This window comes from Triturus cristatus, chromosome 4_1 (genome assembly GCF_964204655.1).
Source record: "Triturus cristatus chromosome 4_1, aTriCri1.1, whole genome shotgun sequence".
Lineage (NCBI taxonomy): Eukaryota > Metazoa > Chordata > Amphibia > Caudata > Salamandridae > Triturus > Triturus cristatus.
In genome coordinates this window covers 937,444,057-937,469,801 of record NC_140585.1, presented here as the reverse complement: position 1 = coordinate 937,469,801, position 25,745 = coordinate 937,444,057, and the positions used below count along the sequence as shown (strand labels likewise).

The window sequence follows — 25,745 nt, the reverse complement described above, 5'->3', positions numbered from 1 at the left end:
ATGAATGTTACAGACACCTACTTGACAGCAAACCAGTATCGGCTATATGATGATGATGATAACACCCAGGCCATAGACTCACATGCCACCAAAGTTCAAACAGGGAGTGTACATGGATCATGGGGCACAGAGTCAGTAGCACCACTGCTGAAAGGGGATGCAGTCTGTAATGAAGCATGTACAATGGCATAGAATGTGCCATAAATAAATCATATCTCAGTTCCACGTGTGGCCTACTTTTCCGCAGTGCAGTCCAGAGCCACGTGTCGTTGGCTCGCGATGCACAGAGTTAGTGACACCCGGGGAGTTGTTGGTAGTGTTTGATCACCTCCGTAACAATGATCCTATTCCCTTCGGACTGCAACGCATCATCCTCTTGTGTGCAATTACATGTATTCTGCCTTTGAATAATCGATGTCCAGTTCCAATTCTGTGACCTACTCGTGCGCAGCGTAGGACGAGGGCAGTTGTCCGCGTAGGCCCACAGACACATGTGGTTGTAATGCTATGCACAGACTTGGTGGCACCACATCGAAGGGAGTATAGTGACATAAACTCTGCCTTGAATGATGTTCCCTGCCATGTTGTAATCAAGACTCAGTTCCAAATGTGTGACCTACTTGTCAGTAGTGTAGGCCGGATGCAGCAGTAGGCTATGTCAACGAGAAAGGAGTAAAGCGGGCCTGTGTCGTGGAGGCTGTGATGGTCTGAGGAGGCTGCCAAGGTCACGGGCCTCGGGCTTGGAGCTTGCGCCCGCACGTGGTGGGACCTCTTTGACATACCCCGGTGTCGGCAGGTGAGCAGTGTGGCATGACTGCGCAGGGGCGGGCCTGACGGTTTAGGGATCCAGAGGGCCGGGGTACGGCAGGCGCACAGGATCACAGACAACTCCGCTCACCAGGATGGCGTTGGCCTCGTGGCAGGGTGAGAGGCACCCCCCTGGCATGGATGTTGGGCATTCCAGAAGAGGACCACGCCCAGGGCTACATGTTTTTTAGTCACACCCCTACCCTGGGCTGGTGTATGCCGGGCCATCCCACTCCGCTCACGCTTACGGGGGGGGACGTAAAAGGCAACATTTCCGTGTACTCCCCCACTGGCTGGGGTGACATGGTTGCGTTCACTGCACTCCATACACCAGCGTGGTTTGTCGCCATGGATATGAGTGTGTCCTGAATACTGAGGTCTGTCCAGCACATCCCTGCCACTCTTGGCATTGTGTACTTTCCCAATCCTTGTTCTCCTGCCTCCTTCACACATGCCTGGTTGCCACCTCTCCCCACATTTGGCTATTGTATGGCTGAGGTGCCATGCCGTTGATGGAACATGTTCACGGCTTTCCCAGGTTAACATTGTAAGTAGTTCTATCATGTCTGGTGGGTGGGCATGTTGTTTTGAATGTTGTATGGGATTTTGTGACGTGTGAATTGCCAGAGTTGTGAGTTGCATGGCTGTGGAGTTGAGGTGTGTGGGGTGTTCAGTTGGTACTTGACAACGGGCAGTGCATTCCCATTGGTGCCATCCTGCAAGCGATGGTTGATGATGGACTGTCGGAGGATTAGGGAATCATGGACACTGGCTGGGTATTTTGCGACGACGTTGGTGGAGATTCCAGGGTGTTCGGATGTTGCCTGAACATTGATATGAGACGTGTGCTTTCTGTTGGGGTGAATGTGTGCTGTGTCGGCAGGGGGCACAAGTAGGACATGTGTGTTGTGGATTGCCCCAACACATGCGTGCATCCAGCTATGGCGTATGGTCCTTGCTTGGTCTCCAGCGGATCCTGCTCATTGTGGTGGACGTATAGGTACTGGGGTACCAGGCTGATGATGGCATCCAGGACAGGTGTCAGTAACTTGGATGTGGCTGGCTGTGAGACTCCTCCGACTCTGGCGGGTGTTGGTTGGGGTTACCAGTGGCCAACAGGTACAGCACAGCCAGTATCTTGGTGTGGGGTGGGATGTTGGTTGTCTGCTGTGTTGGTGCTGTCGGCCTGTTGGGCGATGATGGTCGGGATGCGTAGGATGTTTGTTCTTTTGAGCCTGTAGTGGGCAATGACATTGTCAGGTGTTGGGTCTGTGAGGCTGGTGCGTTTCCTGGGGGTCAGCTGTCTTTGTCTGCGCTGCCTCTGTGATGGTCCAGGGGGGGTCAGGGTGGGGGTTGGAGTCCTGGGGGTGTTGACGGGGGGTGTTGTGGCCCTCGTGGGTGTCCGGGCCACATGATCAGTGGCTCCATGGCATCTGTTGTTCTTCATGTGTGGCTCTGGGCTGGGCTCCCTTTTGTGGTGCAGGCTGTGGTCCGACTTTGCACCAGGTCTGAGCAGTTGTTAGGTACTTGCTGCTATCGCGCCTTATCGCCAGTTTTGTGATCTTATCGCAGATCTGGCTGGTCGTTGAGGATGTCATGGAGTGGTGTTGTCGCGGCTTTTTGCTCGGGAACGTCTACTCTGCATCTCATTAGCGATAGTTGCAGGTGTCATCTGTGGTGATGTTTTTTCAGGCTGCTATCGCAGGTAAATTGGTGCTATGGGCTGTTTATACCAGCTTGTGAATAGGGTGATAAATTTATTGCCACTTTGGCTGCGATAAAATGCCGCTAACTCGGCGATAAGTCCTTGTGAATATCCCTCCTACAGTACTGAGTTGTGCAAGAGAGAGAAAGAGTGCAGCACCATATTTACAAGTGTTGTCTATCAATACTGTCTTCAGCCATGCTAAAATGCTGTTTATGCAAGGTTTAAATCAATTTTACATTGCGCTACGACAGCAAAGGTGAGTGAGAGGTGGCTTGTATGAGTTTTGTACTCGGGGTACACCCTTCAGTACAAATCTTTGCTCACAAATACATTTGAAAGAGGAAGCTGTGTACACAGCTTATGTTACATATAGAAATATGTGAAATTCCTCTTGCCATCTGTACCTGTTTTCGTTTGATTCTAGGATTTGATGTAAAGTCTGACCATGTAATTTTGGGTTACTTTAGTAGATCTTCCTTTACAGGGAATTCAGGAGTTGTTTACACTGCTCCTGCACTACTACACCCCTCATTGCATAGATTATGAGTAGGTCTCCCGGTTTTCTGGCATTTATGTTTTTTACCATTTCTGTCTGCATTTATCCATATTTCTTTTTTTTTCATTTTATCTGTATTTATCCACATTTATTTTTGTTGCATGCAATAGAAGATGCTACAGCTATTATTTTTTAACATTTATTTAAATAGTCACTGCACACACGCTCTTTTGTGATAGGTTTAGATATACCCATGATTAATTCCGATCTGGCGGAAAATCTTTTGGCACTAGAGTATAGGACCTGTGCCCCAGACTCTACATCCATCCAGATCAGGCGTTTCCAAACAATTTCTGCAGCAAGGGCCCATGACAATGTGTTATCTTTGCCCAAATGTAGAGGGTCCTCACTTGTGGCGGTTGACTGACTACGGCAGGACTCAAATGTAAGCCAGGTTCTAGAACTTCCTTCAAATTTCAATATCCTAAGTCCCCCTACTACTACTCAATTATGTTCTGCCCCTGAACAATCCCAAATTAGGGTAACAGTTAATAGAAACAGTAGTTTTCCGGTTTGTAGTACGAAGAACCACGGGTTGGCAGCAATTTGTGATACTTCTGTTCCATCTTCTACTGCATCCCCTTCGGTTCAACCATCCTCTTTGGGAAATGGTTTTTCTATTTCCCAGCTCAAGATTCTTTCATGGAACGTGGCTGGGCTCCAAAATAAAATGTCCTTACCCGACTGGAATATTCTGATTGAGGAACACCATATCTGTATATTAGAAGAAACATGGAACCTCGTACCACTATATAAGTCTGGCTACACCTGTTTTTTTTTACATCTGCTGTACATACGGGTAGGGGGCGGCCTTCTGGAGGTCTCATTGTCTGGACCAAGATTGACATGAACTGTGAAATAAAGGTGCAGCAATGTGCGAGCCCGGATATTATGTGGCTTTCGTTCAAGGGTGCTAATGGTGGTAAAACCCTTGAATTGTTTAATGTTTATATAAGGGGGACTTCAGGGGGCAAAGCATCAGATATTGTTATGTCGTTGGAACAAGAATTATCGAAACGCCACTTAGATTCACATGTTATGATAGCTGGGTACTTTAATTGCACCTTTGAGCCTTTAAGTTCTGAAGATTTGTTGGGGGTTGATGAAGATAACGCCAAGTGTGGTATCCCATTGCTAAATATACCCCCTATTAAGAAATGGTCACAGGTAGCAATACAGATTAGTGTTCTTACCCTAGAAGTAGGATTAAGGGCTGTGAACGGCAGAACACCTTCTGACGTCGTCGGGGCTAATACATATAACAGGGTGTCTTGCCCCTCACAAATCGATTATATATTAATAGACGTTAGATTTTGGAGATTTATAATAGACATGGAAGTGGTTCCTTCTATCGATAGTGATCATAATATACTAAGTCTGACAATGTATTCGCCCTGGGCTCCTTTTAGTCCCATAATTCAGGGGACAGGCCCTCTTATGAGGACAAAAGACTTGGTCCCCTCAAACTGCAGTAGGTTTCTCAAATGGCCACGAGTGGTGGCTCAAGAGTCTCGAATGGCTGAGATTAAGCGTATACTCAGCGAAAGTACATCTAAATTGTGTGAGGCCCAGAGTGAAGAGGATAGTCTGTCTAGGATCCCAGAGTTACATGGAAGCATGATGACTCAGTTGGGGTCTCTTTTTATTATAAAGAATCGCGCTGGCAACCAAGTCATATGTTGCAAAAACTGCCGGACGTGGTTCAATGCGGATTGCAGATAGAAGAAAAAGGCCTTGATCTTAGCGATAAAAAACAGACATTGCCCCTCAGTTAGGGAAACTAGAAAGGATTATAAAAATGCTGTTATTCAAGCTAAGCGTGAATGGGATGAGACACACTGGCAGAATTTAAAGGATGCAAGCGTAGCCAGGGATCCCAATCTTTTTTGGGACGCGGTTAGGCGGTTAGGCAATAAAGATCCTGATCTAATCCCTAACCATATCGCAATTCAGGATTGGTTTAACCATTTTGGGAAACTTTACTCGGGGCCCAGTTTAACCCCCCAAGATGGGTCTGTTGGTCAAATAAGTAGTTACCCCACTCAGGATGTCATTGCTCCCTTTAATACAAAGGAAATAGAGGCAGCCATTAAGAAAATTGTTCCAGCTAAAGCCGCAGGCCCGGATGACGTCATGGGCGACCTTTTCCTTGCAGATCCCCTTAATTGGGCAATTTATATTAAGGTTTTAATCAACTCGATTGTAGAGGGTAGTGCAGTACCCGGCTCATGGAAAGGTGCAGAGGTGGTACCTATTTTTAAAAAAGGTGCCAGGGAGGACCCTGCCAACTACAATCCAATTAGCTTGATTGGTTCTATGCAGAAAGTAGTTGGCAGGGTGTTGCTTCAGAGAATTCACCATTGGGTGGATGATAAGCATGTTCTTTCCCAGTATCAAGCGGGTTTTAGGGCATGCACAGGTACAGTGGACCAAGCATTTAGACTGCTGCTAATCTATTGGAAGGTCGTACTAATTGGCAAGGGCAGTCTTTATTTGGCCTTTATTGACCTGAAGACTGCCTTTGACCTAGTGCCCCGCGATCGGCTGTGGCAACTACTAGGCGAAATGGGGATTGATCCTATGATCCGGAATCTGCTCATTCGCCTTCACGCGGACAATTATGCCCAAGTAAGTTGGGGATCTCAGGCACAGAAGACAGACAGGATCCCCGTAAATAGAGGAGTCCGCCAGGGTTGTGTAATGGCGCCCACCCTATTTTCTTTATTTATTAATGGGGTGGTCATCTTTTTACAAGAATTTCCATTGGATGCTCCGTCTCTGGCAGTAGACAAGGTTCCTACCCTGCTCTTTGCGGACGATACTCTCCTTCTGTCTAAAACTCCGACTGGGCTCCAGAAGCTCTTAGATAGGTTCCATCTGTTCTGTGAATCCAGGGGGTTGGTTGTTAACACCACCAAAACTAAGCTTATGATGTTTAATCCCTACAAGCCACATAAAGCTAATTTTATACTAGACGATACACGCTTAGAGCAAGTCCTAACGTTTGATTACCTGGGGATTCGGCTTGCTGAGAAAATGCATTGGAGGCACCATATTGACAAAATGCTCTTGAGCCACAAACGTGTGGTAGGAACACTACTTAAAGAACATCGCTCCTCGCAGAGCAGACCTGTGGCTCCTGCCTTCACGATTTATGCAGCTAAAGCTGTTAGCTCAGCTCTCTATGGTGCCGAATTATGGGGTTTCGACAATGTCGATGGAATTAGCAGATCTGAACACACATTTTTTAGAGATCTAGTGACGCTTCCCAGCAACGTACCCCTAAAACCCCTGGTGAGTGATCTGGGTAGGCGCTCTTTCAAAGATATTGCTAGGCTGCGGCCCCTGTTATTTTGGGCCCGCCTGCGTCGTACTCCAGAGCTTGGTAGTTATGCCTCTGCGCTTACAGAAGTGATGGCTATGGAGGGCAATCAAAAGATTAGTTGGTTATCTAATCTTAAAAAATTGGTTTTGGCGCTTGGCTTGAAGGACTCTTGGGAAAATCAAATCCCACCCAGTAAGGTCGACCTAAAAAAGCGCTACTGGGCTTGGGTGGATGCACAAGAGCATTGCAACTCATGACTAGGGAGACTCACAGATGAATTTTATTTACATAAGCAGCACATATTTTTAGAACCCTATTTAGATTTTCTTCAGACACCACGTGACAGGGCACTTTACATCCAGTTTAGGATAGGTACACTCCCGATACGAGAATTAACTGTAAAATGGAGTGTCCCGCATCAGACAACAGTGGATTGCCCGTGCTGCAAGGCTCCAGCTGAAACCTTGGCCCATTTTATGTTTGCTTGCCCCGCTTATAAAAAGGCAAGAACAAGATGGTTAAAAGCTATTTGTAGTTCATTGGGCACTCGTGAACACAGGGTTGCCTTGCGTATACTGAAAACGGATGCATGGACCTTCTTGGCCTGTGGCGTGGCCAAGTATCTTGGCCGTGCCAGGATAGTAAGGCTTAAAATACTACGCGCCACAACCTAGATGAACTATTGCGCTTATAGCGCATTTCCTATTGCATTTCCATTTATATATTTGCTCTATGAATTTAAAACAAGTTGAAACTGAACTAACTTATGATTATAAAAACCTTTTATCTGAAATTGCCCACTGTTATCTTTTTATGGAAATTTTGAATTGCTGTTTTTATGGATTGTATATTTTTAGACCATGTATTATCTGATAATTCGTACTCTTATGATGTCTGTTTTTTATGTTATTGCTTTTAAGATACTTGTTATCGAATAAAGCTACTTTTGATTGATTGTTTGATATACCCATATAGACATGAAATTAAGTGAACACAATGCATTCATTTGTGATTTTTGCCAGTCTTTGACTATCTCAATTTTGCTACAAAAGGTTTGTTTGGGTAGAAATAAAATGCTATTAGTAAAGTGAACACTATCCACTGTGTTACATTCTGAATCCTGAGTTTATGTTTCCCAGACCAAGCACTCTTAAAAAATGCCTACCAGTATGGATATCATGTGAATCCTGCACCTACACCCTTTGTCTTATATAACATTTCTATATACTGATTTACACATGTATGATTCCTTGTCTCTGTATGCATGTGTGATGTGAAGTGCTCCAACACTCTACGCTGGTAAGAGAGGCGCTACGAAACAAATGAAATACATGTGAGAGAGGGGCTATGGGGAGATTTTAAAGTCTGCACAGACTTAAAAAATCACCAAGCAAAATTGAAAACACTGAAAGACAGAAAGTTCTATTTTAAAGAAAAAGTGTGCACTTATTGTACAGATATCCAGGGCAGGTTAAGCAGGTAAAATTAGGCAGCGCGTTCTAAGAGGGGGTCATGATGGATTCAGCCTCTCTTTTGGCAAAGTTTGAAGTATTTGTTATTGTAATGGCATCAAACATGCACTGCATTACAAAATCTCTCCACTCAGTTACCTACATCCTGTTCTAACCCTTCGTGATGCAAAGAGCAAGCGCAACTTTATTGAGGAAGATCAGAAGAGGACTGAAGAAGCCATGAAAGCAAATGGGAAATTACTTTTACATTGGCAACAGCAAAAAAGGAAAGAGATTGCGATCCACAGATCTCTCTGGCAAAAGCTAATTGCACAGAAGCAGCTGGCATTTCACAATCAAACAGTTAAAAAAAAAAGAAAGAATTTCATGTTTTTTTTAAACACTATAATGTTTCAACACTGCTGGTATATTCATTAGGTTTCTCCTGCACAGCACGTGCGCTGTGACTGTGACATTTCTTGTATTTAATATATATTAAAAGGGGGCTCTTATCAGTTCCCGTAGACGAATTACTGTGTTCATGCACATTTGAATCACAATCCAATACACACGCATCAATTTACATTTCAATCATATGGCAGTAATTGCACAAAACAAGACGATGAGTAGATTCGGGTTTGTTTCTTTTCTTTGTCTTTTAATTTTTTACGCCCAGCCAACACGTGTTTTGTCGTTAACACCGCAACTTCTTCAGGGCTGTCGAGATTTGGTTCCTTATCTCCTCTCCACCGGTTCTACTTCCGCCCGGCTGGTCAAATTATTAATTAGTCTGTCTGTGTGTCAGATTGCTGCTTTCAATGAGGCTATATTCTTGTAAGGGAGTTCTTCCCGCGACCATGTGGATATCTACATCAATGTAAATCACAGTAAGGAGTCCGTTCCTCTTTGGGGCAGATGCACTCAAGGTTGCTAACTGACTAGTGTTCAAGTTGCTGGGAGATCTGAATTTCAGATCGTAATGCCCTCACACACCTGTTAGGGTGTCATGCTTCATCATAGGGCGCTCCTCGTCAGACTGGTGCTGCAATGTCTAACGGGCCTGGTGGCTTCTTTGGCGGAGTTCTTCTGATCTGATGATGCTGTATGTGGTGGGTGTATGTGAGGTAAAAAGAAGTGACCAATAGTGTGTGCAAAGTGACTAGATGACTTTAGAATAGGCACCGGACCCAAGAACGTTTTAATTAAAAAATGGGACCAGGACTAAGTAAAAACAGTGGAGCTACCAGGAGGTCCTAAGGTACCAGGGTAGCTTTATGTGTTCTTGGTCAACATGTTGCTGGGAGGGGGCGGGGCCTCCGGCACCATCATGTGTGTTTTGTAAAATTTTTTTGGAAGGGGGACTGTGTGGCCCCCCTTCTTTTTACTTTTTATGGCCCTGGGGACCCCAGGGCCTGACCCCCTTTTTAAAAAAAATATATATATATTAACGGGAAGGGGGCCACGTGGCCAATTCCGGCCCCGGGGAGCCCATCCCCTGGGGCATGGCCAATTTTCTTTTTTATTATGAGGGGCACCCCTCCTGAGGCCTATATGGGCCCCGGGAACCCCATCACCCGGGGCCGGCCTTTATTTAAAAATGTTTTTTTTAATTTCTTCTTTGGGAGGGGTGCCACGTGGCCCCCCTCCCGGGCCACTTCTGGCCCCTGAGACCCCATCCCCCGGGGCCTGGCCATTGCTTTTTTTTATTTTTTGGAGGGGGGCCGTGTGGCACCCCTCCTCAGGCCAATTATGGCCCCGGGGACCCCATCCCCTAGGGCCGGCCTGCCTTTAAAAAAAAAAATTGTAGCGGAGGGGGGCTGCGCGGCCCCCCCTCCCGGCCCAATTCTGGCCCCGGGGACCCCATCCCCCAGGGCCGGCCCAATCCATTGGGGACCGTGGGGGGACCCCAATTCCCCCACTGTCCCGTCGGCTACCCGCCTCCTGCAGGAGCCGGCATTGCTTTTCCACAAGGGGAGCTGCTGACATGCTTTATTGAAGCAAGAGCAGGTTTCCCTGCTGTCACTTCAATGAAGCAAAGCAGTTTGCAATGACAGGGCAGGAGCCTGTCATTGCAAACAGCATTGTCCTGGGGGTGGGCACCCTGGGACACTGCAGGAGCCGGGGGGCTGGCGGTCCCCAGGGCCATGAAGGGCTCCAGGAGGGGGGCCGCGCGGCTACCCTCCGAACAATTGCAAAGCCCCGGGGAGTTGGTGGTCCCCGGGGCTCAGTGGTCCGTTACGGACCCCCGAATTTGAATATTAGTGCCCCGGGGAGGTGGCGGTCCCCGGGGCATGTGTGGGGGCTTGAGCCCCCCCACACAGATGTTATTAAAAAAATAAAAGCCCTGGGGGTGGCGGTCCTCGGAGCAGCGGGGGGGCCGTGTGCCCCCGCAAAATTATTAATGAAAGCCCCGGGGGTGGCGGTTCCCGGGGCTGAGGGGGGGCCATGAGCCCCCCACAAATATTTATGGAAAGTCCCGAGGTGGCAGTCCCCGGGGCTGCGGGGGCCTCCCTAGGCCTCCGCTATTACATTTTCACATGTCCCCGGGACTTGGCCCACCTGGGGGCTAAATACTAATGAAGCGCGGGAGCCCGTGCTTTGTTTTCTTTTTATTTTCAGCCGAAATTCGCGCTGGGTGCGTGAATCTCTCTGATTTCTTTATTTTTTAAATGCTTTTCTGGGCCTTTGGGTCCTTGTGGGACCCCCTGAGCAGGCCTAGGGGGTTAGGGGGTTTCTACCCTGCCCCCTTTTCTTGTTTTTCGTGTTTCTTTTTTTGTTTTCTTGTGCCTTGGTTACGGAGGCACAAGATGGCTGCCAACACTTCCTGGTTTGGAGTGTTGACAGCCAATTAGAATAAAGCTTGTGGTCGGGAGGGTACACGGATCCACCACGCCTCTAAATATCGAAACTTTTATTTTTTGATTTTCTCAGCAACTACTGAACGGATTTACACCATTTAAAAAAAGGTCTCTTTCCGAACCAAGAGCTCCATTTTTGCCAAATTTGGTGTAATTCCGTTCAGAAGTTTCGGCTGTAACCGTGTATAAAGTTTCCTATGGGAAATTGATTTTCCGACCTCTATTTTTTGAACTTCTCAGGAACTACTCAACGTATTTAAACCATTTTAAGAAAAGATCTCTTTCTGAACCAAGGGCTACCTTTTTGCCAAATTTGGTGTAATTCCGTTTCAGCAGTTCGGGCTGTAGCTGCGGCTAAAGGTCCTATGGGAAATAACATGGAGAAAACACGTTTTGGGACCCCCCTTTTTTCTCGGCCCCCGCGTACCGAATCACCCCGAAACTGAGTTGAATTTTAATTGGCTGCCAACACTGTGACTCAGAAGGGTTGGCAGCCATCTTGTGCCTCACAAGAAACCCAAAGAAAAGGCACAAAACGTGAAAAGGGGGCAGGGTAGAAACACCCTGACCCCCTAGGCCTGCTCAGGGGTCCCAGAAGGACCCCAAGACCCAAACATTTTTATTTTATTTTTAAACGGGAGGATGCACGCTGGATGCGCGCATCCTGCCGATAGAATTTTTTTTAGCATATTTGCTACATATGCTAATTTGCCCCCGGGCCCAAATCCCGGGGGCATATTGAAAAAATAGGTGTGGGGGGGCCCAATCCCCCCCACACTGCCCCGGGGGCTGCCACCCCCCGGGGCACTAACATAAAATAGGCGGGTGGCTCACAGACCCCCGCAGCCCTGGGGACCACCACCCCCTGGGGCTTGTTTAAAATGGGTGGGGGGGCTCTCAGGTCCCCCCAGCCCCGGGGACAGCCACCCCGGGGCAACTTTAAAATAGGTGGGGGGGCTCTCAGGCCACCCCCAGCCCCAGGGACCGCCACCCCTGGAGCAACTTTAAAATGGGTGTGGGGCTTTCAGGCCGCCCAAGCCCCGGGGACCACCACCCCCCAGGGCAACTTTAAAATGTGGGAGGGGGCCGCGTGGCCCCCCTCCTGGAGCCTTGTACAGGCCCTGGGGACCGCCACCCCCCAGGGCCGGCTCCTGCAGTGTACCGGGGTGCCCACCCCGAGGACACTGCTGTTTGCAATGGCAGGGCAGGAGCCTCGCGGCTCCCACCCTGCCACTGCAAACTGCTTTGCTTCATTGAAGCAAGAGCAGGGAAACCTGCTCTCACTTCAATGAAGCAAAGCAGATTGCTTTTCCACATGGGGAGCAGCAAGTTAGCTGCGCACCATGTGGAAAAGCAAAGCCGGCTCCCGCAGGAGGCAGGGAGCCAGCTGGGACCGTGGGGGGATTGGAGACCCCCCACGGTCCCCAATGAGGTGGCCAGGCCCCGGGGGATGGGGGCCCGGGAGGGGGGCCACACGGCCCCCCTCCCCATTATTTCAAAAACAAAAAAAATACATCAATGGCCGGCCCCGGGGGATGGGGTCCCCGGGGCCTTAAGTGGCCAGCCCCCTTCCAAAATCAAACATTTTTTAAAAAAGGGCCATGCCCCAGGGGATGGGGTCCCCGGGGCAAATTATGGCCTCAGGAGGGGGGCCACGCTGCCCTCTTCCCGATTTAAAAAAAATATATATATTGGGGCAGGCCCTGGGGGATGGGGTCCCCAGGGCCAATAAATTAGAAAAAGAAGGGGGGCTTCACAGCCCCCCTCCTAAAAAAATAAAAAATACGGGATCAGGCCGGAGGCCACGCCCCCTCCTTGCACCACTCTGCAAACGCTCCACCTGGTGCGTTTGCAGAGGGGGAACTAATTCCCCTTGAATACTGGGGGTCCCTGGGGGCCAACTAGCCCACCAGGAACCTCCAGTGTGCACCAGGGGGCTGCATTGCAGAAAGGTGTAATGAGGCCACGCCCCTTTTTACACCTCTCTGCAACGCAGCTCCATGGCGCTTACTGGAGGTACCTGGTGGGCTAGTTGGCCACCAGGGGACCTCAGGATTCAAGGGGCTTAATCCCCCAGCTTAAAACATGCCACGGGGCTCATTTGCACAGTGGTGAAGGTAGGGGGCGCGGCCTGAGGTGATATGTGTGCAAACACGCCCTGTGGCACGTTTTAAGTTGGGGAATTCATTCCTCTTCAATCCAGAGGTCCCCTGGGGGCCACCTAGCCCACCAGGTACTTCCACTAAGCGCCACGGAGCTGCGTTGCAGAGTGTTGTAAAAAGGGGCGTGGCCTCTGAACACCTCTCTTCAACGCAGCTACCTGGCGCATACTGGAGGTACCTGGTGGGCTAGTTGGCCACCAGGAGACCTCAGGATTCAAGGGGACTTAATCCCCCAAGTTAAAACACGCCACAGGGCGCGTTTGTACAGTGGTGAAGGTAGGGGGCAGGGCCTTAGGTGATATGTGTGCAAACACGCCCTGTGGCGTGTTTTAAGTTGGGTAATTAATTCCTCTTTAATCCAGAGGTGTCCTAGGGGCCAACTAGCCCACCAGGTACCTCCAGTAAGCACCACGGAGCTGCGTTGCAGAGTGTTGTAAAAAGGGGTGTGGCCTCTAAACACCTCTCTGCAACGCAGCTCTCTGGCACATACTGGAGGTACCTGGTGGGCTAGTTGGCCCCTAGGGACCCTCGGGATTGAGGAGGAATTAATTTTCCAACTTAAAACGCGCCACAGGGTGTGTTTGCAGACATGTCACCTCAGGCCCCGCCCCCTTCCTTCAGCATTGTGCAAAGGTGCCCTGTGGTGCGTTCTAAGTTGAGGAATTAATTCCTCTTCAATCTTGATGGTCCCTGGGGGCCAACTAGCCCACCAGGTACCTCCAGTATGCACCAGGGAGCTGCGTTGCAGAGAGGTGTTCAGAGGCTACGCCGCTTTTTACACCTCTCTGCAATGCAGCTCTGTGGCGCTTACTGGAGGTACCTAGTGGGCTACTTTGACCCTAGGGACCCTCAGGATTCAAGGGGACTTAATCTCTTAACTTAGAATGGCCACAGGGCATATTTACACAGTGGCGAAGGGAGAGGACGGGCCTGAGGTGACATGTGCAAACACACCCTGTAGCGCGTTTTAAGTTGGGAAAATAATTCCCCTTCAATCCTGAGGGCTTCGGGGGGCCAACTACCTACAATGTGCTTCCAGTAAGCACCACTGTGCTGCGTTGCAGAGAGGTGGTCTAGGCCGTGCCCCTTTTTACACCTCTCTGCAACGCAGCTAGGTGGCGCTTACTGGAGGTACCTAGTGGGCTAGTTGGACCCTAGGGACCCTCAGGATTCAAGGGGACTTAATCTCCCAACTTAAAATGGCCACAGGGCGTGTTTACACAGTGGTGAAGGGAGGGGACGGGGCCTGAGGTGACGTGTGCAAACAGGCCCTATGGCACGTTTTAAGTTCGGGGAAATAATTACCCTTCAATCCTGAGGGACCCTGGGGGCCAACTAGCCCACCAGGGGCTTCCAGTAAGCGCCACTGTGCTGCGTTGCAGAGAGGTGGTCCAGACTGTGCCCATTTTCTCTGCAACGCAGCTCTGTGGTGCTAACTAGAGATACCTGATGGGCTAGTTGTACGCAAGGGACACTCAGGATTCAAGGGGACTTTAACCCCCAAATTAAAACCGCCACAGGGCGTGTTTGCACACGTCAGCTCACCCCCCTCCCTTCACCAGTGTGCAAACGCGCCCTGTAGCGCATTTTAAGTGGTAGTTTTAATCCCCCTGCCTTATTATATACTAGGGGCTTACGGAGGAGGTCATGCTAATAACAGGGGTACCCCAACGCATAGTGTTCCCTAGTGTATGTAGGTGTAACTGTATTCTAAGTGTCTTTTAGCATAGCACTGGCTCTAGGACTGGTTAGCCAGAGTCAGTTACCACCAGTACCCATCTGAAAAAGTTGAGGGTACAGGATGATTTTGCAACAAAGACTCTTTCTACTCCTCTGTTTGTTCTTTCTGCACGTCTTCCTTCTTCCTGCACTTTTCTTCGTCTTTGAGGACTTCTGTTGCTTCTTTCTGCATTTCTTTATCTTCTTTCTGTTTGTTTTTTCTTCTTTCTTCACATGTCCTACCAATGTAGGCATAGTTAGAAACTAGCATTTAAAAAAGCTTTGAAATTCAATTAAAAAACCATAGGTTTCAGTTACGTTAAAGTTAGAAATTAGCATTTAAAAAACCTTTGAAATTCACTTAAAAAACCATAGGTTCCAGGCACGTTATAGTTAGGAATTAGCATTTAAAAAACCTTAGAAATTCAGAGAAAAAAACATCGCGACCACTTTGTGAAAGGGTCCCCTGTGCGTGTCACTGGCCAAACACGCTATAAATCACCAGAAAATCTCTTCCCATAAGAACAAGATCAGGGGACACAGTGGGGCTTCAGAATGATTCATAATAAAAGTTTCGGGCATGACGCGTTTCAGCAACAGCCTTCCTCAGATCCCTCCATCTTTGACTCAAGTCCTATATATGTATACCTGATTAAATGTAGTTGTGTATGTATACACAAACATATATAAGTATATATATATATATGTATATATATACTTATATATGTTTGTGTATACATACACAACTACATTTAATCAGGTATACATTTATAAAATATTCTATGTTGTATATAGTAACTACCATGCAAATCAATGGTAAAGCTCCATGATGTAATGCAATGCATTTTTGTAAAGGTGTAGAAGTCAGAGCATTATATTGCATGTGTGGTAAAAGCACATGTGGTAACTCATATTCTGGAATTGGATTGTCTCTTCTAAGGTTTGAGAACTAGTTTAGGATTTTGTAGTATGTGCAATTGGAAAATGATTTCACAGATGTTGGGTTTTGGTAGTCTGAAGTCGGACATTTAGTGGGAGACTAGAACAGAAATTCGATAGTATCCATGAAACAGGGACTGAGTGGGTTATTAAATGTATTATTGAAAAGTGGAAACTTGACAGGCCACCCTAGGACCATTTCTCTTGCACCTGTCTTTTTAGAAATATTTTCAATGGATTTGTAGCCTTTTGCACAGAATTTCAGTCTTGTAAAGCACAGTGAGTCCTTTTGAACACTCAACTTTAGTTCACTTAAAGGCAGTGGTGGCTCGTCTGCAATGGCAGAGGAGCGTTGCCCCACTGTCTGGCTCAGAGCCAGCAAATGTAAAATAAAATGATGCTCTTGCATCGTTTTATTTCACATTTGCTGACTATGGTAGTGGTGTTGGGAGGGGCAGGGCTTAGGCATGGGAAGAGGGAGGAGAAGTGCTAGGTACACTCCACTCCCTAATTGCGTATATGTGTTTTGGGCAGCCGTCTCAGGCCGACCAAAATACACATGCACACAGGCTGGAGAAACCCCACAGACTCACTCTTCTGAGCAGGGCGTCTTCCCTGCCTGCTCAGACCAATCCCCAGGCTACTCTGCAGCATGGGGATTGGATAGGAGTCTCTGTCCTAGGGGCTGTTGGGACCCAGGAGAGGAGAGGTGGCAAACACGATGCTGGAGGCGGCCGGCCATGGCAGCAAAAGGTACATTTTGTATTTTTTTTAAATATCGCATCCCCCATTTGACACCTCCCACGAGACCCCTCCCGCCCATTACCCTTTACTTGTGGTGGCCATTGCTGCTTAAAGGGTAAAACCCTTTGTTTCATCGGGTCCTAGTCATTTTCAAAGAGTGGGGGGACACTTTGGTGAACGGTGGTCTTTTTGTGTTCATCACTGAGACAGTGATTTTTAAAGCTATAATTATGTCTGTGCTTCATGGTGGGGTGGGTTATGGAGGGCTTCTTACTTACTCAGTAGATGGAGCAATGACGTATGTTGTTTTGGTTCTTCATCACCTGGAAAAACACAACGTTTAAAATTAACAAATGTAGATACAATTATTGTCATTAAAGAGCTTGCACCTGACATAAAATAACTGTTCTGCAAAATAGTCAGTAATTTAAGTTACAAAACGTCTAAAGAATGACACCTGCTGCTACATTTGGGAGGACCGGGAGCGGACATACAGGATTCGGGACACATCCATCTCTTGTTACAAGGAGACAAAACTGTGGATTCCCTCCGCCCCTTCCCCCATGGGATAAGTTGTCCATTTAATTAGGGCTTCACCATTGGAAGCAGTTTAAAACAGTGAAGTGTGACCTACGCCACACTCACACAGTGGTAACATCTTACCAACATTTGGTAAGAACGGAGCCCCTTTCTCATCTCTAGGTCCTGATGAATGCCATGGACCCAATTGGGCCGCTTTGGCAGAAACATGTCGACCATTCACTAGACGGTTAGGGGACACTAATTACCCCAATCACCGTTACATATATTTTAATATCATATAGTTTTCACTCACATTAAAAAAACACTCCTGACTACTATAATGATTTTTAACCCCACTCACATATTCACGGGCCCCCACTTAGTCACTTAGAAGTGCATCCTTGTCGTCAAGTGTATGCCCGCCCTCCATCAAACGAAGGTTTTGGAGGGCGAGGACTGGTCAATGATGAAGCATGACACCAGGTGGTGTGTGAGACCAGTCCGTAACTTTTTGTGAGATGCCCACACTCACGACGTTCTTGTAACTCGTTTGGGTTATCACACTAGGAGCAGCTCTTTTGTGGTAAACATTTAGTATTGGAGGCTGCTAGCTCCTAGAACCCCACGCCTCTTGTTCCCTCCTCCACACATTCAGTGGAGTTTTCTTGTGATTAGATGGATGATGACAGCACAGTTACTCTCCCCGATTAAATCTGAGATTTACAAACATGGGGCAGTGGAATGCTTCATGCACATCTAGGGGTATATTCACAAGAACGTGTGATAACCATCGCAAAAGTTACTTAACACAGTCTCCAAAATCACAGTCGATCGTAGGAATCCAACTTTGTGTTAACCAGGAATTCACAACATGGCGGTACCATGTAATAGTCACCAGATAACGCGTCAACTGACCGCGTTAAAAACAACACCACGCCGCAAAAATGCGAAACGCTAACACAAACAATACTGCGATGAGGCCAATTGCACGCATCTGGCGGGAAAATGCACTATAAAAGCTACAAAAACTACACACCAGAAAGAATCCAAAGTGCGTAGCAACATGGATGCACCCTGACCCAGCACACGGCCAACGCAAACCCGACAAGTCCCACAGACCACCAGTAAGGAACAACGTGGCCAGGTAAGGCCAAGGAGAAGAGGGAGAAGAAGACGGGGTGCAGTCCGCAGGAAAACAAGACCAGCATCACGGAATTGACAGAACACATACCAGCAACTGTCACACAATCAGACTACCTGGAATGCAGCCGGTGTATGAGGAGGACAATGGATGAGGCCAAGAGGCGCTGGCATGACCTGAAAACCTAAACCAGGCCCAAAGCCGCTGCCAACATGAAGGCAGCAACGGCAACAGGAGGTGGGAGTCCTGCACCCCAGGAGGAGCTGGAGGGAACGGAGGCCAGTCATCAGTGTGGAGACGGTGCAAGGAGGTAGGAGTATGGACACAGCTTGAGAGGACCTGACACAACAACAACAGGGTGAGGATCCAACAGGAACTGGGGGGACGGGGGAGATGGGCACAATGGCACAGATGCACAACGAGGTGTAGCACGCTGCACAACCACAATGACACAGGGACTTGTCCCCAATCCCCGTGGCACACTGCAGCACACACACATAGCAATCACAGCACATCCCATGACAATGTGGCACAAAGTGCAACACTGACACTGCAGAACAGGGGACACAACTGGGCCTGACCATGAGCAGAAACAGGCCAATCACAATGGACAGAGAAGGGAACTGTGAGATGCATATGTACGGGTACAACCTCACATCAGTCATGTAGTCCAAATGTCCACTGTCCCAAAGCAAATTGCAAGCACAGTCTGCATGTCTACAAGAACAATGCGCCAACATAAATGTCAACACAATGTCAACATGCATCTCCCCTTCACATTACAGAGGGACAAACAACACCTCCAGCAGGTCAGACCAGACAACCCATAAGTGGCGCTGGAGACGAACACCACATCTTCGACACCGACACCCTACAAAAGCCCCTGGACATCCCATACAACCCACCACCAGGGCAGACAAGCTACTAAGAGGAGAACCCAGCCCCTGCAACAGACCACACAGCATGGAGCACCTGCAAGCACGGCTGCCTCACAACACTTCACCGACCCACACATGGCACCCCAATGCTAGGTGTCACACGCCAAAAGGAGGTGGCACCACAGGTGCGGGTGTGGTCTGAACCCATGGAAGGCCAACTAGAAAACACATACGTGGGTGTCCAATATCCTTCAGGGACCACCTACACCCCACAAAGGAGGCCCACACTGCCATAGAGACACATGCAGATGCACATTCCCAGTTCAGAACCACGCCCAGGGGCAAGCATATATCAGTCACACACCCACGTGCGTACGACGGCACAGTCCACTCCCCTTACAAATTGAGTGGGTGACGACAAAGCTACATGTCCAAGTTCTAACCCGCTGCCTGCGGTGACATGTCTGCGTCTGCTGTACACAGCACAATGTAATGTCATATGGCCCAGGGCCCCCATGCATACAACAAGACCACAGGGACACACGCATATATCATGTTGAACTGGCTATGGGCACGTGCGCCTGGTCCCCTTTATTGGCAGGGCCACATGTACAGGTTCGCCTGTGCTGGATGTGTGTGGGGTGAGTATAAGCCAGCCCGCACGGAGTGCTTGGTGCTGGCAACAACTTGAACAGTGGACACCAGTGCAATGGAAACAGAAAACACAAGCATAACCGAGTCAACTGCAGAGCAACATGGAGGGAGCTGGAGCAAGGACAGAGGTCACCCAATATCCAGTCAGGAGGTTCAGTGAGTTGCAGTGCACTGAGGTAGGGGCACTAGAGATGAGCGCTCTCATGTGAAGAAATTGCTACGATTGTGTCCCTTCGGGTTAGTCCTGATGCAGATACAGTGGGGTGTGTTACACCTGCATCAACTTCATTAACATCCCAGGTCTCCCGCACTGCCTGAGGTGACAGTTGGGTCCGCAGTCCACAGTGCAATACCCAGTAAAAGATCTGGATGTGCAGCTTGATTTTCACATTCAGTCTGCATTCCTGCCTTGGGGTTGTTGCCTCCTGGCCTCCCATTGTCTGTGCCTTCTCCCGCCCGCACACTTGACACATCTTCCTCATCATAGTCCCAGGTCTTCCCCACTGCATGAGGTAACATTGTTGCGTGCGCTGTCCACAGCACAGTACACAATCAGAACAGGTCCATGAGTTGTGGTGCACAGAGTTAGTGACCCCGGATGCAGTGCGGCCGGCACAGGCACACCACCACGGGGCGGTGACTTACGGTGGAGTGTGATAGGGACACAAGAGATGAGCGGGATCCTCGTTGATGTCCAAGGTGAATGACGTGGAGTCTTACAAGGGACAGTGGAAGGTGTTCTTCCAGGTCCTGATGCAGAGGGCAGAACCAAGCAGACACAGGCAATATGTAGTAGATGAATGCTACAGATACCTACTTGACAGCAAATCAGTATCGGCTCCATGATGATGATGACAACACCCAGGCCATAGACTCACATGCCACCAAAGTTCAAACAGGGAGTGTACATGGATCATGGGGCACAGAGTCAGTGGTACCAGTGCTGAAAGGGGATGCAGTCTGCGATGATGTGTGTATAATGGCATAGAATGTGCCATAAATAAATCATATCTCAGTTCCACATGTATGACCTACTTGTCCTGCAGTCCAGAGCCATGGCTCAGCATGGGCCCACAACCATGTGTCGTTGGCTCGCGATGCACAGAGTTAGTGACACCAGGGCAGTTGTTGGTAGTGTTCGATCACCTCTGTAACGATGATCCTATTCCCTCCGGACTGCAGCGCATCATCCTCTTATGCCTCACCTTGCGTGCAATGACATGTATTCTGTCTATGAATAATCGATGTCCAGTTCCAATTTTGTGACTTACTCGTGCGCAGCATAGGCCGAGGGCAGTTGTCCGCATAGGCCCACAGACATGTGTGGTTGTAATGCTATGCACAGACTTGGTAGCACCACATCGAAGGGAGTATAGTGACATAAACTCTGCCTTGAATGATGTTCCCTGCCATGATGTAATCAAGACTCAGTTCCAAATGTGTGACCTCCTTGTCCGTAGTGTAGGCCGGATGCAGCAGTAGAGTACGTCAATGAGAAAGGAGTAAAGCGGGCCTGTGTCGTGGAGGCTGTGATGGTCTGAGGAGGCTGCCATGGTCGCGGGCCTCGGGCTTGCACCCATACGTGGTGGGCCCTCTTTGACACACGTCGGTGTCGGCAGGTGGGCAGTGTGGCCTGGCTGTGCAGGAGCGAGTCTGATGGGTTAGGGGTCCAGCAGGCCAGGGTACCGCAGGCGCACAGGATCACAGACAACTCAGCTCACGAGAACGGCGTTGGCCTCGTGACGGAGTTAGAGGTGCCTCCCTGGCAGGGACGTTGGGCGTTCCGGAAGAGGACCACACCCAGGGCTATGTGCTTTTTATTCACACCCCTACGCTGGGCTGGCGTATGCCGGGTCATCCCACTCCGCTCACGCTTACAGGGTGGACGTAACAGGCAACATTTCTGCATACTCCCCCACTGGCTGGAGTGACATGGTTGCGTCCACTACACTCTATACACCAGCCGTGTATGTCACCATCGATATGGGTGTGTTCTGCATACGGAGGTCTGTCCAGCCTATCGCCACCACTCTTGGGATTGTGGACTTTCCCAATCCTTGTTCTCCTGCCTCCTTCACACATGCCTGGTTGCCACCTCTACCCACATTTGGCTATTGTGTGGCTGAAGTGCCATGCCGTTGATTGCTCATGTTCACGGCTTTCCCAGGTTAACATTGTAAGTAGTTCTATCATGTCTGGTGGGTGCGCATGTTGTTTTGAATGTTGTATGTGATTTTGTGACGTGTGCATTGCCAGAGTTGTGAGTTGCATGGTTGTGGAGTTGAGGTGTGTGGGGTGTTCATTTGGTACTTGACAACGGGCAGTGCATTCTCATTGGTGCAATCCTGCAAGCGATGGTTGATGATGGACTGTCGGAGGATGAGGGAATCATGCACACTGGCTGAGTATTTTGCGACGACGTTGGTGGAGATTCCAGGGTGTTCAGATGTTGCCTGCACATTGATGTGAGACGTGTGCTTTCTGTTGCGGTGAATGTGTGCTGTGTCGGCAAGGGGCACAAGTAGGACATGTGTGCTGTGGATTACCCCCAACACGTGCATGCATCCAGCTATGGCGTATGGTCCTTGCTTGGTCTCCAGCGGATCCAGCGCATTGTGGTGCACGTATAGGTACTGGGGTACCTCGCTGATAATGGCATCCAGGACAGGTGTGAGTTACTTGGATGTGGCTGGCTGTAAGACTCCTCTGACTCTGGAGGGTGTTGGTTGGGGGTATCAGTGGCCAACAGGTACAGCACAGCCAGTAGCTTGGTGTGGGGTGGGATGTTGGTTGTCTGCTGTGTTGGTGCCGTCGGCCTGTTGGGCGATGATGGTCAGGATGCGTAGGATGGTTTTCCTTTAGAGCCTGTAGTGGGCAATGACATTGTCAGGTGTTGGGTCTGTGAGGCTAGTGCGTTTCCTGGTGGTCAGCTGTCTTTGTCTGCGCTGCCTCTGTGTTTGTCTGGGGGACGGGGGTCGGGGGGATTGTGGTCCTGGGGGTGTTGGCGGTGGGTGTTGTGGCCCTCTCGGATGTCCGAGCCACATGATCAGTGGCTCCATGGCATCTGTTGTTCTTCAGGTGTGGCTCTGGGCTGGGCTCCCTTTTGTGGTGCAGGCTGTGGTACAACTTTGCACCAGGTCTGAGCAGGTATTAGTTTCCTGCTGCTAACGCGCCTTATCGCCAGTTTTGTGATCTTATCGCAGATCTGGCTGGTCGTTGAGAATATCGTGAAGTGATGTTGTCGTGGCTTTTTGATCGTGAACGTCTACTCTGCATCTCATTAGTGATAGTTGCATGGTCCTGATGAAGTGTCGCTCGACTTTTGGGCTCCTATGACACGAAACATGTTGACTTAAAATGTTCTTGGGTCCGGTGCCTATTCTACCTTATGTGAGGTAAAAAGAGGTGACCACTAGTGTGTACAAAGTGACTCGGTGACTTTAGAATAGGCACCGGACCCATGAACGTTTTAATTCAAAAATGGGACCAGGACTAAGTAAAAACAGTGGAGCTACCAGAAGGTCCTAAGGTACCAGGGTAGCTTTATGTGTGCGTGGTCAACATGTTTCGTGCCATAGGAGCCCAAAAGTCGAGCGACACTTCATCAGGACCAAAATAAACAAAAAACAATAAGATCCACAGAAAATATGGACCGGGGGGGACACCCCGTAAGGTGGGGATGTCCGAGTGAAGTATGCCTGATCCCATTTAGGGTACAAGAGGTGCTTCTCCACCTCGAAGGGGGAGGGATATTACTTCATAGATGAAGGGGAGGGACCCGACCACTGGATGGACCACCGAAGCGGAGGCACGGGCAATGCCGTCTCACCTGCGCATCTTTCCGACGTGGACGCTCACCACATACGGCGTCCTCAGATCAGAAGAACTCCGCCAAAAAAGCCACCAGGCCCGTCAGACATTGCAGCGCCGGTCTGACGAGGTGCGCCCTATGATGAAGCATGACACCCTAACAGGTGTGTGAGGGCATTACGATCTTAAATTCAGATCTCCCAGCGACTTGAACAATAGTCAGTTAGCAACCATGAGTGCATCTGCCCCAAAGAGGAATGGACTCCTTACTGTGATTTACATTAGTACTTGGAGGAGCACAGGAGTAGGACCTCTTTAAATAACCAGCTCTTCTGTTCCCTTTTTGATTTAACGATATCTACATCAAAACCGGAAGCGTAATGTAATGTAATGTAAATTGATGCATGTGTATAGGATTGTGATTTAATTTGACTTTCACCCTAGGGTTGAGTATTGGAGGATTCAGGGTGATTCCCCACCCCTAGAGCACCACAAGTGAGCAGAGGTGTATGCTTAACAGCGAGAATTAAATTTGCGAGCGCCATTGAGCACCTAGTTTTAATTCACCCTAGTGCGAGATTAAAACTAATTCTTGTGCTTTTGTGTTGAACTTTTTTTTTGTTAACTTCCCCTGGCTGCACACATTAAAAATGCTTCTACTAAACCTGTTCACACTGTCTAAGCCCAATTCCCTGTCAATATAAGCTCTCTTCCCATGGAAAAGGCAGACAGACTCTAACAGTATGCTGGAATGCTTGCTTTGCATTACTTAGTTGTATAAAGCAGTCCTTTAGCCTTAGAAGGTTTGTGACATTTCCTATTCAGTACCTTTCTTTGCACGTTGTAGGCATTATCAGATGGATTTTATCAACTTAATCTATTTGGTCAATATGATCAAATTCTAAATGTAATACACATTGCATGCTAAAAATAAAATAATTATACAAGAGCTATGCTATATATTACTACTAAACAGGTAACCACAAGTGCAGTTAGCTTGCAGACAGCAGGGTCATGATTTGAATGGTGCAGCAGGTGCAGTAGCACCGGGGCAAAACCAAAGGGGATGATGGACGGAGTGTTGAACATTGCAAGCACTCACCCCCAGTCAACTGATCGGGGTTTAATCCATCATCATTCTTTAGCTCACTCCGTCACCCCAGTTCAGACATGGCCATATGCAAATCAGTCTGACCCTGTGCCTCATTGGGAACAGTCCAGCTCGAACTGCCAAGCTATGTCTTCCCTGGATCGGAAACAAGCATCCTGGGACCGGCTAATCAGCCGTCATCAGCCAGGCCCAAGAGAACTCCTCTAAACACATAATATTGCTATATTTGACTACTAAACAGCCAGGCACAATTGCAGTTACCTTGCAGTTAACAGGGACTTGATTTGAATGATAGAGCAGGTGCAGTGGCACTAAGGCCAATAGCTCTAGGCATCCCATTAAACAACTTTATTTAGTTGCTTTATTTTACTACTAAGCAGACAGTCATGAGTGCAGTTACCTTGCAGACAACAGGGTCATGATTTGAATGGTGCATCAGATGCAGTGGCACTGGGCCTTAAAGTTGTCATAACTCCCCTAAACACCAAATATTGCTATATTTTACTACTAAACAGGCAGTCACAAATTCAGTTATATTGCAGGCACTAGGGGCATGATTTGAGTAGTGCAGCAGGTGCAGTGGCAGAACTCCTCTAAACACATAATATTGCTACCACATCAATTAATTATATTACTTTCCTCTTTCATTTCATTTTTCAAAATGTTACTATTACTTACCCGCACTATATCACTAGTAACAGCACATATTGTCATTTTGTACATAAAAAAGTCATAACACTTTAACAGGGTTTCTGCAACTTATGTTGTACAACTACTCAGCAAGCTACAACTTACAACAAAAACCAGCTTATTATTAATCACATAGGCGAAACCTAATGCATTTACCAATCCTTGTTTTTTAATTTCTGACTGCCTGGAATCTGCCGCTGAGCTCATCGCTACCTGCTAGCAGGCCTCTGCCTTGTTGCCACTTATTGACATTCACTGTCTACCTTATTAACGCTGACCCCAGCAGGTCCCAATAGATGGGACCTGCAGCTTTCTAACAGTGAGCCGGACTGTTAATGGACATATTAACACCTCATGCTCAGCTATTAGGCATTCTAGGTTGGACACAGTGCTGCTTTAAACGTCAAGAACTCACACTTCTTCTATCATCCCCTACCTCCTTAACATGTGACACCTGTTGAGGTGCAATACGAGCAGCTTGTCTTATGAGCAGTAATGGTATAGTCAGGAAGAGCGGTGTGGCGATGTAAACATGGGCTGGAGCAGGGATGCGCTGCACAATCTGTCAGTATTGTCCTATTTCTAATTAATAAATACAGACAAATTAAACATAGTTTTCCATTTGTATTTATATGTAAAAATCTGTTTAAATGGAAAACCGGGAACCTTA

General features: G+C 48.4%; 1 protein-coding gene across 1 annotated transcript in view; it reads right to left on the bottom strand.

The window, feature by feature from the left end:
- Positions 1-25,745, bottom strand: part of LOC146855870 (uncharacterized) — a 149,390-nt gene that overhangs the window by 89,147 nt on the left and 34,498 nt on the right. The window contains exon 3 of the mRNA XM_085650671.1: positions 16,548-16,592. Coding sequence (XP_085506797.1) covers positions 16,548-16,592 — 45 coding nt within the window. The remainder of the gene's footprint in view (positions 1-16,547; positions 16,593-25,745) is intronic.